Here is a 14,953-nt window from a genome sequence, read left to right on the forward strand (position 1 = left end):
TTAATTTTATATCTAATACGTAGTATATAATTATTATGGAAAATTCTAAAGTGTTGGTAGGCAATCATTATACCTGAACCAGGGTATACATTGCAAAAGATGAGCCACTAACATACATTTTCTTCTTGTATATTGGATGTCATTTTTTTAAGGTTTACATTTAATATATTGCGACACCAAAAAAAAAAAAAAAAAACATTTAATATATTGCAGGTTCTTTTATAAACTATCTAAATTAGTACATTTAAAATTAATATTGAATATACTAAAATTGAATATTTACCACTTTCTGTCATAGATCATGGTCCACAGTATAATTTGTAGCCAATGGATATGGGTAACTCTTGCACGGGTACAATTCAAATATAGACACTAATGTTGATTACTGTAGTAGATTTTTTTTTTTTGGACAACCCGTCTTAGACTTTCTTTACTTATTATATATAGATATAGATGGTTTGTTGCAAATACGTACTTAATTGTACTCTTTCTCCGCCTGGCTAATAGCTACACTTGCTATTTTAACACAAGAACAGAGTGGTGTCTTGGTAGCGATACTATACCATTTATGGTGGAGCCGCAACTCAGCCGTGTGGGAAGGAGCACTCCCTCACCCCGCTGGCGTATGGAGGAAGACAACCACGGCCTTGAGCTCGTTCCGACAAGCCAATCACCGCCCTCCGCTACCTATACCGCACGCACCAGACGCTGGCGGGCGGAGCCGCAACTCAGCCGTGTGGGAAGGAGCACTCCCTCACCCCGCTGGCGTATGGAGGAAGACAACCACGGCCTTGAGCTCGTTCCGACAAGCCAATCACCGCCCTCCGCTACCTATACCGCACGCACCAGACGCTGGCGTACACGGCAGGCCAAGGTGTTATGTGGATGCTGGCTACCGGCAGGCTAAGGGAGAGGCCACCTTTGGTGTGGTAGTGCTCTCGCCAAACGGATCATTTATGGTGGCACGAAATGGAAGGCTACCAACTTGTTTCTCACCTTTTATGGCGGAGGCCCTAACTTGTGAGGAGACTCTATTCTGGCTGCTCGAGAGGAATATAACGGTGGTGGATCTACTCACGAATTGCATGCAACTTCGGAATGCTATAAGCCAGGAGTCAACGATTATAATGTCGTATGTTGGGGTCATAGTAGACCAATGTAGGTCGTTAGTGGCTTCTTTTGATTATTGTTCGTTAAGTTATGTTTCTAGGCATGTTAATTCACATGCACTTGTTTTAGCTTCTTTAACTTTTGCTCAGGATCAATTTATGTTTTGGGATTCAATCCCTCTGGACTAGATTGCAGCTTTGCTTCATTAATACAATCATTTATTGGTTGGTTTTTAAATTAAAAAAAAAAAAAAAACATAATAGTTTTAAACCTTTAACCCAATTTAAAGTAATAGAAGTACTAATGAAAGAGATAACCGAAATTGTAATAACAAAGATATTTTTATCCAAAAAGGTATAATATAGCCTTTATAACATGACATACAAAAAGGTCATGGATAAAACTTTCAAGGATTAGGACAATGATGAAGGCTAGAATGGAGGGTGGGCATGCTGATGAAGAGAATGCCAAGACAACATCAAAAATATTACGTTAATCTTGAATGGGTAGGCGCGGGTTACAAATATGATGACAATGTAGTGTACAAAGAAGAAGACTCAAAGCTTAGGTTTTATGTTGATTCAACGGAGAAAAATGGAGCTCCTGAGATGCTCTTAGACCTTACAATCTTTCTCACTAGTATTTTCCACTTCATCTCATCCTTCTTATTCTGCTTCCTCATCTTCTCCTTAAAATTCCTGAAATAAATGTATATAACAATGCACATTACCAAGATAATTAAAACATGTGCTCCATTTCAACTAAAAGCCTAAGCTGATAGTTGGATTGCGAGGCTCAATACGTCCCTCACGTCTGGGGTGTGTTCCAAGCAACACATGAACCATAGTCGCAAACATGTGCTCCACCCTCAAAGATAAATCATATGAGATATGTTTAGATAATGATATGAGGTAGCATTAGTATACCTGCACAAGGGAACCTTACAATTGTCAGAATCAGCGCAAAGGCGAGAGTGCAGCTCGAAGACTTGCCACATCCGCTTGCAGCGGATGCAGCCGCCGGGGACTCTCATTTTACAGGCGGCGAAGTGGCGGATGAGCGATTCCAGCCCCTTACACGCGCCGTACTTGCACGTTTCCTGATCCTCCTTCAAGCTCTTATCAAGCGGACCAATCGTCCGACACCCTTCTTTATATATGTGCACCAGAGCCTCCATCGCCTCGTACAGTTGCAGGTAGTTGCTCCTCTCCTCCATCTTCCTCGCCTTCTCCTTCTGCCTCTGCAACCAAAACAATTCAACTTTCAGCAAAAAACAAAACATAATTGTGAAATTTAAAGTTTTAGTATGTACTTACAAAAGTTTCGTCGATTACGGATTCCACGAGATGTTTTTCGAGGACGGGGTGGCTGTTCCTCATGGCGATCCAGCCTTGGGTGAGGGAAACGGGCTTGATGTTCCTGAGGATGAAACGGTGGCTCATAAGGCTGAGGCGGGGCGCGTCGCAGAGTAACGCTAGCTGAAACACGTCGATTACGTTCTCCACCGTCATCATTCCGTCCTCCAGCAGCCGTTCGCATTCGCGCTTTAGCTGAGGAATCGCGTACGAATGCGACAGCACCAGTAAACTAAGGATGTGTTCCCTCAGTTTGTCTTCCTCGTAGCTGAATCCACCATAATCATATCGGAAACCTCAATAAACATCGTCTATCATTTGATTCAACCTATATTTATACAGAGAATGAATGATTACCAGGAAGAATACAAAAAGCGAACAAAAATGGAGACAGCCTCGGACGGAACTCCATGGATCGAGATTGCAATCCGATCGCCACGCATGCGTCTCGGTTTTCTCAACATCGTTTTCATAACCGGCGAAGACACACCCTGTATATATGATTACAATTAAGGATCTGCAGCAGCGTACCGGAGAAATCGAATGAATAAACAAACAACTTACGAGAATACTAGCGTGTGCATAGATAATAGCGCCGTCATCCGTGCTAATGGCGACATCGGCTCGATATCCTTCATCGAAAAGAAGATCCATCCGGCGGTTCGACGACGAGGAGAAGGTGCGGCAGTGTTTCCTCGTTGGTCTGCTCCTATAATGAATAAAGGTTTGTTCTGCGTACGGATGAGGCAGGGGAGGTGGAATCGGCAAAAATGTCGCATGATTCAAATCCGAAAGCTTGCCCATCTTTCCGATATGATCCTAAAATTTCTGCAAATTAAATTTGTTTAATTTCTGTTAAACCAAACACATTAGAAATAAATTAAATAGACGGCATTATTATTACCTTAAATCCAATGATGTTTGGGAGGAATACGGGACAAGGGAAGATCAAAAAGTTTCATTCAATTCTATATATATGATCTCTTCTCTCTGCAAACTAATCAGATGTTTTCTACAGTATGGTATTCCAGACACGACCTTCAAAACTACCTCAAAAACAACCAATCTTTGAATAAAAAGCCTCCAAACCCCCTCTCTCTCAGCATTAACACAGCAGAAACAATGTGATCTCTATTTCTCGTGTAACAATTCCGGTTGAATAGAGAGAGAGGGCTCGCTGAGAGAGAGAATGAGAAACGCACCAATGATTGAGTTATATACGCATACAACAACGGCTGAGAATCGTGGAAAGAGGAAACAGCTACGACGTATACAACAACGTACGCAAAAAAACAAAAAAAAAAATTAAAAAATTAAAAAATAAAAATTCGAATGATCTGTATCTTTGTCGGATCTCTCGAGCTCGATCGGTTGATAATGGCCGTTGTTTATGTAAAATCGCAAATTATTATTAAAAATGTGCGGTGATCTTCCATCTAGGTTGTCTATTCATGTGGAGATATTTATGTTATCTTTTTGCTTACACTGTTACACTGTACTGTTTTTATCGTTTATTGATGATTTTTTTTTTATTTTTTTTTTTATTTTTGATACAATGATATCTACCAACATATGGAGGTTTGATTATCAGTTACAGTATCAGTGATTCCTCTCCATACCTGCCAGCATATGGAGGTGTGGTTATCACTTTGAGTATTATTGATGCTATACTTATTAGGATATGAACCTTAACTTCACGTTAAAAATTGGACTAACATTTATTAATTACTCAAAGATTTCATCCCATGTATACATCAAAGAACCCTTATGTGACAAGAAATGAGTAAAGCTATGAATAATTTCAACGAAGAGTTAATGTCATATGAGATCCTCCGAGTATAGTGATTTTGTCACGTTTAGTCCTAAACTTTCAAATTGACATCCTTCTGCTTTTCAAATTGTTATCATCAATGCTACAAATTTACTACCCATGGTCCTTCAACTTTTAAAATTTAATCAGTCGTGGTCCTCCGGGAAGAATTATGGGTGGTTAAAATTTGATAGGTGAAGGACTGTGAGTTACGTTGTAAACTTGAACTGCGGATGATAATGATTTGAAAGTCAAAGGAACAATGATGGTCAATTAAAAAATTTAGAACTAAACGTGACAAAATCAGTATAGTCGAATGACATCAATGGTATTAACTCTCTTGAAAGAATATTGGCAATGAGATGTGTGTTTTAGTAACAATATAATGACAACTAATGGTGAAGAGACATCATCTACCTTCCTCTATTTTTTTTTTTTTTTTATTTTGTTGTTGCAGCAAACTTTTATACACAACACTTAAATTTTGAAAATAATAATAATAATAATGACTAGATAATGAGATAGTCCAACAAGAAATAACAATCAAGTTTGGCAATGCAATAACAAGCTCCAAAATTTTCAATTTACCAAATTAATCTAGTTTAAACTGTCAAAAAAAAACCATGGAGAAAAGGGGATACATTTTGATTGAATATTCAAAGAGATTATATTTCAGACATTTCAAATTTATTTTTGTCAATTGCATAAATCGACTAAATAATTTCAATTAAATTGATAATTGAGAATTATAAAAGATATCTATCAAAAATATTATTTGTCGTATTCTTTTTATGTCTATAGATATCTCCTAGAAATTTAGATTGTACATAAACAGAAGACAAAAATAAATAAATAAATAAATAAATAAAAACACAGTACCAGGACTATGTGGTCTAATGGTATCCGGGTTGGACTTCCATTTGGAAGGTTGTGAATTCGAGCCTCAGTGGAGGCGTGATTGGCTCTTTGTGAGAAAGTATATGAACAGATACTACAAAAAAAACACAGTACACAGAACGTGTGAGGAAAATTAAATATAAAAATGTATTCGTAAATATTTTTATATAAATATTAATTATTTACTATTTTTTTTTTTGAAGAAGAAGAAGTTGAAAGGTTAATTCATTAAATCACAAGTAAGAACGTTTACAAGGAAAGATGGAGGAGAATCTAATCACCCCCGCAACATGACTCAGAAAAGGCCTCCCTAGCAGCAGAGTGGGTGACGCAATTCGCAGATCGCTTAACACAACAGAATTTAACATCATCAATTTCCACTGCTAAATTCTTAACATCATCAACTATGAAACCAAAGGCAGAATTAAAAGATGGCAATCTAATAACATTAAAAACAATTCGACTGTCCGTTTTCACATCCACACCTCCGATCCCATACTTGTACCCTTCAACCAGCTCAAGAAGAAAGATTAATTCATTATTTACTATTTTTTTAAACACTCACCCATTTTGAATGATAACACTGATCACATTACATAGTAGTTGGATACTATTTTTTTATATAAACTTATTAGAATTTTATATTTTATACGGAGTAAAATAATAATAATAATGTAATAATTTCCAAAAGCCAAACAAGCACTTCAGTCATGTTCCTGGCTCTTCTCCGATTCGTGGTCACTATTTAAAAAAACAAAGTGAATTAAGGCGAATTTCTCTTCTGCTTCATCGATCAATTCCAGTATCACAGTTCGACATCGCCCAATCGCTTCACGTCTCCTCTCTCTCTTTCTCTCTCTGTGCATCCGCAATTGACATCGGAAAATGAGTCCGGGGCCCGGTCTCTTCTCTGATATTGGCAAAAAGGCCAAAGGTAAATTGCTCTCAATCCACTTTTCTTATACGTCGTATTTATATGCGCACGCTTTCTGTAATTTGATTGCGGTTTTCGTATTCTATACATAATACATGTAGATCTGCTAACCAGGGGATATATCTCCGATCACAAGTTATCTGTGTCGACTTACAGTGACACCGGAGTGGTATGATTCCTTTACGTTTCCGTTCTGGATTTTTTTTCGCTCTAGTTGTAGTTTTTGTTTCCAATTTTTGAATTATAGTGGTTAGGTTTTGGATACTATTGCTTTAGACTTTACTTAGAAGCTTTAAATGCATATATGCTTTGATTTGATAATGGAGTCTGGATTTAGCTATATTGGTTAATGCATAGCTCATTTCTTCCTTTTAAGGGGTGAATTTACACGTATGGTCTTAAGGAATATAATGCCATTGTTGTTTTTCTTTTCCCTGCTAATGTGTGTGCACATCCATTTCAAATTTTCAATGTGTTGCATTATATTAGTGGTATTTATATCCTCTGTGGACATTCAAGACTTGTTTAGATTTATTGATAATATTATTTGAAGGTACTTTTAGATGAAGCTCCCGAGATTTTTTTTTGACTTCAATGCTAAACAAAAGATCATTTGGTTCTTTCCTACAAGAGTAGGATAACACATTTTCAAACTATGATGTTAGGAATGGTATGGACTTAGTGGCGATACAGAAGGTTGGAAGCCATCAATCGTAAAATGTATAAGCGTGTCCACATAAGTTCTGTATATTAGTGTCTAGTCATTGTGAAGGACAGCACTTTTAGGAGGCTGCTAAGAATAAGTTCTGTATATTACTGTCTAGTCATTGTGATTTGTGAAGGAAGGCACTTTTAGGAGGCTGCAAAGAATGAGCAAGCACTAGAATAAATTGATAAAATGACCAAATCTGTAGCTCATTTTGCTTGAAGAACCTTTACCAGAAGCCATATATTCTTTAAATACTCTTGGAACTAATGAATTGCTTTGACCATGTAGATTATAATGTACCATACCAGAGAATGAGTAAATCATTCTCATTTTAACTTAATTCCTATATCTTCTTTTTATTTGCCTGGGTAATTTGAGAACGAAATAAGTATTTATTCTTCATCAGTGCTTTGAGACGCTTGCAAATTTTTATGCTACAAGATCAAGTCATCTCATTATCTATTCTAGTGTCAGATATGCAAGAGCATTGGTTCACACTCCTCGTTTGTAATTTAGGCCCTTACATCTACTGCAGTGAAGAAAGGACCACGTTCAACTGGAGATGTATCAGTGCAATACAAATATATGAACATTTTGGCTGATGCCAAAGTTGATACAGAATCAAATGTGGGTGACCAAGGCATTGTTATTATTTAATTTAAGAAATGTGTTTGTTTTCGTGAAACTTTTTCCTCATCCATTCTTTTGTTGCAGATTTCAACAACTTTGACGTTCACCGACATTGTTCCATCAACAAAGACCATTGCCTCTCTGAAGTTTCCTGATTACAATACTGGCAAGGTGAAAAAGCTCAGTTATGAAGCCTTGCTCTTTGTTTTCTCCTTCTTTCAAACCAGTAAACTAAGGCCCTTGTTCTTTGTTTTGTCTTATGCAGCTGGAGGTTCAGTATTTCCACCATCATGCAACCTTGAGTACAGTAGTGGCTCTTAAACACTCACCCATAGTTGATCTTTCAGTCACCCTTGGCACTCCAACCTTTGCTTTGGGTGCTGAGGCAAGCTATGAAACTGCTTCAGGTAAATTAACAAAGTATACTGCTGGCATCAGTCTCACAAGACCGCATTCTTGTGCTGCAATAATCTTGTAAGTCCATAACTAAGCCATCAATTGCGTCAGTTCTGGAAAAGAAAGATTCGGTTTCTAACATTCAGTGCGCTCTTACTAAAGGAGTGACAAGGGTGATACAATAATGGCATCATTTATGCACCATCTGGATGCGAAGAAGAAGACCGCTGCTGTGGGAGAGATCAGTAGAAAGCTCTCCTCCAACGAGAACACATTCACAGTTGGTGGCTCGTGTGCTGTTGATCACCTTACAAATGTGAAACTGAAGCTCAACAACCATGGAAGACTCGGAGCTGTATTGCAGCATACGGTGATTGCAAAATCGGTTTTGACCATTTCAAGTGAATTCGACACCAAGGCCTTGGACAAGACTCCCAGGTTTGGTGTTGCCCTTGCCCTCTTGCCTTGAGATTTCTGTTTTTGGATTCTTAATTGGAACTTGGAAGGAACATTCTTTTCCTTGGGGTAGCAATACCGAATAACACTTGCCATTGAGTGGAGTGTTAGTTTTCTGAGTTATTTCACTTAATTTTCCCAGAGTTAAAATTAAGCCTATTCACTATTCAGTGTAGAAAAGATACTCATAAACCACGGCAAACCACGGCAACATAAGAACCTCAAACCATCAAAATCTAAGATCTCAAGAACACTAGAAAGAGTACAAACTACGATTAAATTCAGAAGATTCATAAAAAAAAAAAAAAAACCCATTTGTTTGTTGTTCACAATCAGATCCAAAGATATCTATCTTTTCAAAGAAATCAATTTGCTACTACTAGTACTAATCAGCAATGAGCATTGGGCACAACATAAAGATAAAAATGGTAGACATATTATGATGATAATGTTAACTGATGAGTGCATAAATCCAGGAAATAAGCAATAGATTATAGCCAAAATTTAAAGGTGCAGATATTCAAAAAGTAACACTAATCCTCACTGATTGAACAATGGATAAAAAGTAGCAGGAAATATAACAACCTCAAAATCAATCGACTGTTTGCATGATATCCTCAGTTGTGAACTTGGTGCCCTTCTCCTTGTCGGCGGCGGCGCGGCCCTTAGCCTTGCGTTCGAGCAGGGACTTGCGGTCCTTGTCGAGGCGGAGCTTGGTGATAACGACCTTGGAGGGGTGGATGCCGACGTTGACGGTGGATCCGTTAACCTTCTCGCGGGTAATGCGCTCGATGTGGATGACCCATTTCTTACGGTAGACCTGGACGACCTTGCCCTCGCGGCCCTTGTAGGTCCCGCGCACCACCTGAACCTCGTCGTCTTTCCTCACCGGCATCGACCTCACGTTGTACTTGGAGCGCATGTCGCCGGACAAGGGCGCGCTCATAATCACGCGCCGCGCGCTAGACGGGGCCGTGAAGTGAGCCTTCCTGCTCTTGCGGCGGGAGGACGACACTCGGGGATTGTACTTCATCTTCGACGCCGATCCTTCTCTCTACCGCTCTCTCCTCTCGTCTCCAATTGCTGCTGCTGCGCTGTTAGTAGCAAAAATGGAGCTAGGGTTATGATATTTGTAGCGCCGTAGAGGTTTTCCTTAGAGAGGGGTGAAGTTTGCTGGGTCTAGGCCCTAGGGCAAAGAAAAGAGCTTGGGAAATTGGGCTTTCTTTATGGGCTGAGAAATTGGGCTATCAGGATGTGATGCCTGAATTTTGCATATGGGATGAGGGCAATTTATATCATGGTGCGCACATAGCAATGTGCGTCCAGACACAAAATGCACTCGTTTTATGCTGATGTCACTCCGTCTCGAATAGACCAAACTTCATTATGTGTATTCAGTTAAAATTTTATGTGTATTGTGTTATGAGTTTATGTGTATTATGTTAACCAAACTCATTATGTGTATTCAGTTAAAAGTTTATGTGTATTGTGTTATGAGTTTATGTGTATTATGTATTATATTAGTTATGTGTACTCTGTTATGAGTTTATGTGCATCCAAAACATGGAATTTTTTTTAACAACTTAACAAAACGACGTCGTTTTGGGAGGCGCGGGATGCACAATGCTATGTGTGCCCTGATGCACGGTATAACGATTGTGAGATGAGTGGGCAATTGGATTTCCTTTTCTAACTGGATTCTACTCCAAATAGATGTGATCTTGGAAAATTATGTTGTGGAAACGTGGGCAAATTATGCTGTGAAAACGGTAAGGTGGGCACGTTTCCAGATTCATAATTTTTATATTGTATATTTATAATTTATTTAATTAAAAAAATTTGTTTTTCACTTGTCGTTAAGGGCGTTTTTCTCTTCGCAATCGCGCATCTGATAGAGCTATATGTTCATAATTTTCGATACTCCCAATTGTTGAACTCTATATTCACAAATCACAGAACTATATGTTCATAATTTGATAACTATTAGAAATTATGAATCTACTGTATATAATTTTTTTTTTTAATTATTACAAAGGAAGGGGGATACACATACAAACTACGCCTATAACGAGGCTCGAAACCTAGACCTCTCACATAGGGGAGCAATCCAATACCAATGGACCACAAGCCACTTGGTATTGTATATAAATTATGAATCTACGGTATAGAATATGAATCTACAGTTTAAAAATTATGAATATGTAGTATAGAAATTATGAATCTGGAACTGTGCGCACCTTGTAAGGTGGGCACGGTTCCAGCATAACGTTCTGTGATCTTAGAGCTGTGGCAATGGCATCAAATATGCACTGCAGTTTCATTTCAACACAATTACAATATCATTTTGATATAACTACAATTTTGCTGGCCAAGAACCTTGTGCTCATATGGCATGTAGTGACATCTTCCATGTGGGAGGTGTGCTTCATTAGGTTGAGAAAGTATGTTTGAACAGATACTACAATTTTGCAAGACAATATACACTCAAATATGTGAAATTGTTATCCAGTTGCAGTTCCATTTGATAATATAATAAAAATACTACGTATATAATAAAAGTATATGTGAGACAGTGTCAGTTTAGATACACTATAGTGTCTGTCGTTTTGGACCATTATAATTGATGTTTCCTTATACTAAAGGAGCGTTTGGTTTACAAGAAGATTAAAAATAGAGTAAGGGTGTGTTTTGTTCGCACAAGGGATTTTGGTGAAAGTATTTTGCATGTTCTGTAGTATTGTGTAATTAGAATGATTACTAATATTGATGTTTGGTTATGTATGACCTTATAATGGGAATATATGTTTTAAAATACAAAAAATAAAAATTAAGACAATTGATGTTAATATAATGACATCTAAAGCACCAATATGAACAAAAAAAATCAAAACAAAAATCTAAAAGCAATACTCCAAACATAAAAATTAGATTACCAATATGATGAAATGATACACGTTTTTAATTAGGAAATGATATTTTTAATTGAAATATTAATCAAATTTCATAGTTGTGTTTTAACTATGATTTTGATTTTCATTTTTAATGTGTAAACCCATGAATCAAAAACAACATTCGATGAAATATGTTTTTCCAACAATTTGATTCATTTTATATGCCACGGAATAGAATTTCATTGAATATTCCCTTAGCAATAGGAATAGCCTAGACTTTTATGATATTCATGGGGTCGTTATATCATAAACCGCGGTGCACGTGCACCGCGGTAAAAAACGGCGTCGTTTCTTTAAGTAAAGAAACGGCCCGCCGTTATAGTTAACGGAGTCCGCTTGTTTGGTGTATTGAACACCAACTGATACTACAGTATATCTAAACTGACACTGCAATTATATTAGAATGATACTGTAGTTATAGTGAAATGAAACTGCAGTGTATATAAAATGAAACTGAATAACATTTCATATATTTGAGTGTATATTGTACAATGAAGTTGTAATTATATCAAAATGATCATGTAGTTGTGTTTTAATGAAACTATAGTGTATATAAAATAAAATTAAATAACATTTTCACATATTTGAGTCTATAAATATGAAATGAAACTATAGTTATATCGAAATGAAATTGTAGTTGTGTTGAACTGAAACTGCAGTGTGTACAAAATGACACTGAAGAGCAAGGTTACTTTTTGCAAAAAGGTGCGAAACGGCGGAAAACAAATACTGTTTATTTTGATTTAAAAAAAAAAAAAAAAAAAGACGCGCGGTGCATGATATAATTTGCCATATTCATGATACAAGGCCAGTTTAGTATGTCCATAGCTAAATGAATAAATCAGATGGAACGTCCCAAACACTAGCCCAAATCTGGAAGCCTTTCAGCTGTAGGCATGTTTTATGGGCAAATTATTTTATGGATCTTGGTAAAAAAAATAAAATTAAAAATTAAAAAAAAAACTAACACTACAGTAAAAATGAATATGAATTACATATAATAAATCTGCAACATAATTTATGAATCTATACAAATTGTAAAATGAATATGTGATATATATACTAAAAATTAACGTATATCAAAGTTCATGTATCATACATTAAGGGTGTGTTTGGAAAGTATAAAAATGACTTATGGTCATTTTTCATAAAACATTTTACTTTTCAATGTTTGGTTGCATTTCATAAAACTATCTTAGTGTGTGTGGTTCATTTTCTGAAAAATAAGCATAATTATTTTTAATTTTAAATATTTAAAATATACAATGATGGTGGTGGTGGGTGGGTGGGTGGTTGGTGGTGGTGGCGACGGTGACGGCGACGGGTGATTGGCTGCTCTACTACTGCAAACGGAAAAATAACTTCCCCAAAAATAAAAAAAGGAAAGTCATTTCCAGAAAATCCCCTCTATTTTTCATTAACCACACCCCTATTTTCTATTGATTTCCATTTTTCTCCTCTAGCCAAAGACCGGAAACCTGGAAAATGATTTCCAGAAATCATTTTCCGAGTTTCCGAATGCACCCTAAGTGTCCGTTTAGAAACCTAAAAAATGACTTTCGGAAGTCATTTTCCAGTGTTTTGGTACTTAAGAAAAATGAAGTCAAAGGAAAATATTCATTATGCTCAACGGAAAAATGTTTAATTTGGCAAAAAAAATGTCTTCCTAGTTTTTAGTAGGAAGACATTTTTCGAATTCTTTATTTTCCATCTCTATTCCCTCTTTTTTTTTTTTAAGTTAGTTTTTGAATTATTATTATTACCACCACTACAATCACCGCCACCACACCACAACACAACCACATCATCACCACCACCACCACACCATCACACCATCACACAATCACAGCATCGTCATCACTACCATGACATCACCACCATTACCACATGACGACAACTACCACCACAACATCACAACATCACCACCACCACAACACCACAGCATCAGCATCACCACCACCACTACTACACGACGACGACGATGACAACGACCACCACCACCACCAACAACACCACAACACAACACACCACCAACAACAACAATACCACACCACACCACACCACTACCACTTGCAACACCAACACCACACCACTACCACCACCACCAACAACAACAACAACACACTACTACCACCACCAACAACACAACACCACTACCACCACCAACAATAACTCCACACCACTACCACACTACCATCTAGCTAGGGGTGGGCGTTTCGGGTTTTGGTTCGGTTTTTTCGGTTTCGGTTTCGGTTTTTCGGTTTTAAAAAAGTTAAACCATTCGGTTTAACATTAAGGTTCGGTTCGGCTTCGGTTCGGATTTAATTCGGTTCGGTTTAAGCTCCCCAAATTTCAACATTTTCTAATTTTTCGAACATACTACCAAACAATACATATTCACATAATCCAGATTCAAACTCTAAACATTATATAACAAAATAGCAATCCAAAGTTCAAACACAATACTAAGTACTAATTACCAATCATCAGTTAACGTTTTTGCACAACCGACTCTTCAGTTGGAATATTTTTATTGATAAGATGAATAATCATCTATCTGTATAGTTGATATTAAAAGAACTAGTGTCAATTACTATATAGTTAATTTTTGGACACAATCTATCATTGCTAGTGCACTCGAAATATATTTCAATACTAGAAAATAATTATAGTGCACTGAAAATCAAAATTAGAATGACTGTAAAGCACATTAATTTTATAGAAAAACATGAAACTAAGGAAAATACTGAATATTGTAAATATAACTCAAGTTAGATATAATTGTGAGGTAAAGAACAATTGCGACAAACAACAAAAGTGCAATGTAGAAAACAAGTTATAAAGAAATCAAATAAAAAATGTAAGGTTCGGTAGCAGTAAGAATGAGAACTGAACAGCGGAGCAGTCATCGAGGAACTTGGATTTACTTCTTTATTATTATTATTATTATTATTATTATTATTATTATTATTATTATTATTATTATTGTTGTTGTTGTTATTATTATTAATTTTATTATTATTATTATTATTATTATTATTATTTATTAAAAAAATTATATAGTATTCGGTTCGGTTCGGTTTTTGTCAAACCGTTCGGTTTCCGTTCGGTTTCGGTTCTGTTCGGTACTAAACCGTTCGGGTTACAAAATCCCGAACCGTTCGATTTTCTATTACTAATTCGGTTCGGTTCAGACCGGATCGGTTCGGTTCGGTTCAGACCGGATCGGTTCGGTTCTGATAAACCGAACCGAAGTGCCCACCCCTAGTACCATCAACACCGCCACCACCACTACCACCAATACCAACACCAACACCAACATAACCACCATCATCTCCACCACTACCACAACACAACCGCATCACACCATCACCATCACTATATATGATGATGATGATGATGATGATGATGATGATGATGATGATGATGATGATGATGATGATGATTATTATTATTATTATTATTATTATTATTATTATTATTATTATTATAACAAATAATATGTTCATTTTCAAGAAAATGAACCAAACAAAAAAAAAAAAAAGTTTTAACTTTCACCCAAATAGAAAAAATATATTTCTTTGACATTCATCCAAACATCATAAAATTAAAGAAATCATTTTCTGAAAAATATTTTTTAAGTTTTCAAACATACCTTAAATGCATGCAAGACATCACGACAAATATCATAACAGTAAAGAGAGG

At 36.6% G+C, this 14,953-nt stretch overlaps 3 protein-coding genes across 4 annotated transcripts; 1 reads left to right on the plus strand and 2 right to left on the minus strand.

Annotated features, from left to right (window-relative positions):
- Window positions 1-1,435: 1,435 nt before the first annotated feature.
- Window positions 1,436-3,726, minus strand: LOC109189172 (BTB/POZ and TAZ domain-containing protein 4-like). Of its 2 annotated transcripts, none has more exons than XM_019339950.1 (6): window positions 3,370-3,717; window positions 3,030-3,293; window positions 2,823-2,956; window positions 2,427-2,733; window positions 2,037-2,350; window positions 1,436-1,808 (listed from the first exon to the last, which is right to left on the minus strand). In XM_019339950.1, exons 2-6 carry the CDS (start codon window positions 3,267-3,269, stop codon window positions 1,682-1,684), a joined length of 1,122 nt encoding a protein of 373 aa, XP_019195495.1. In that variant the 5' UTR covers window positions 3,270-3,293; window positions 3,370-3,717; the 3' UTR covers window positions 1,436-1,681. The 2 variants fall into 2 exon arrangements, with proteins under 2 accessions (XP_019195495.1, XP_019195496.1); XM_019339951.1 differs by lacking the exon at window positions 1,436-1,808 and adding an exon at window positions 1,864-1,903 and having other exon boundaries at window positions 1,999-2,350; window positions 3,370-3,726.
- Window positions 3,727-5,852: 2,126 nt separating this feature from the next.
- Window positions 5,853-8,447, plus strand: LOC109189238 (mitochondrial outer membrane protein porin 2-like). Its single transcript, XM_019340049.1, has 6 exons — window positions 5,853-6,106; window positions 6,208-6,275; window positions 7,332-7,442; window positions 7,530-7,616; window positions 7,711-7,919; window positions 8,004-8,447. Exons 1-6 carry the CDS (start codon window positions 6,058-6,060, stop codon window positions 8,308-8,310), a joined length of 831 nt encoding a protein of 276 aa, XP_019195594.1. The 5' UTR covers window positions 5,853-6,057; the 3' UTR covers window positions 8,311-8,447.
- Window positions 8,448-8,718: 271 nt separating this feature from the next.
- On the minus strand, window positions 8,719-9,415 carry LOC109189239 (60S ribosomal protein L26-1). Its single transcript, XM_019340051.1, has one exon. It carries the CDS (start codon window positions 9,328-9,330, stop codon window positions 8,890-8,892), a length of 441 nt encoding a protein of 146 aa, XP_019195596.1. The 5' UTR covers window positions 9,331-9,415; the 3' UTR covers window positions 8,719-8,889.
- Window positions 9,416-14,953: the final 5,538 nt, after the last annotated feature.

The sequence above is a fragment of the Ipomoea nil genome, unplaced genomic scaffold (assembly GCF_001879475.1).
Source record: "Ipomoea nil cultivar Tokyo-kokei standard unplaced genomic scaffold, Asagao_1.1 scaffold1509, whole genome shotgun sequence".
Lineage (NCBI taxonomy): Eukaryota > Viridiplantae > Streptophyta > Magnoliopsida > Solanales > Convolvulaceae > Ipomoea > Ipomoea nil.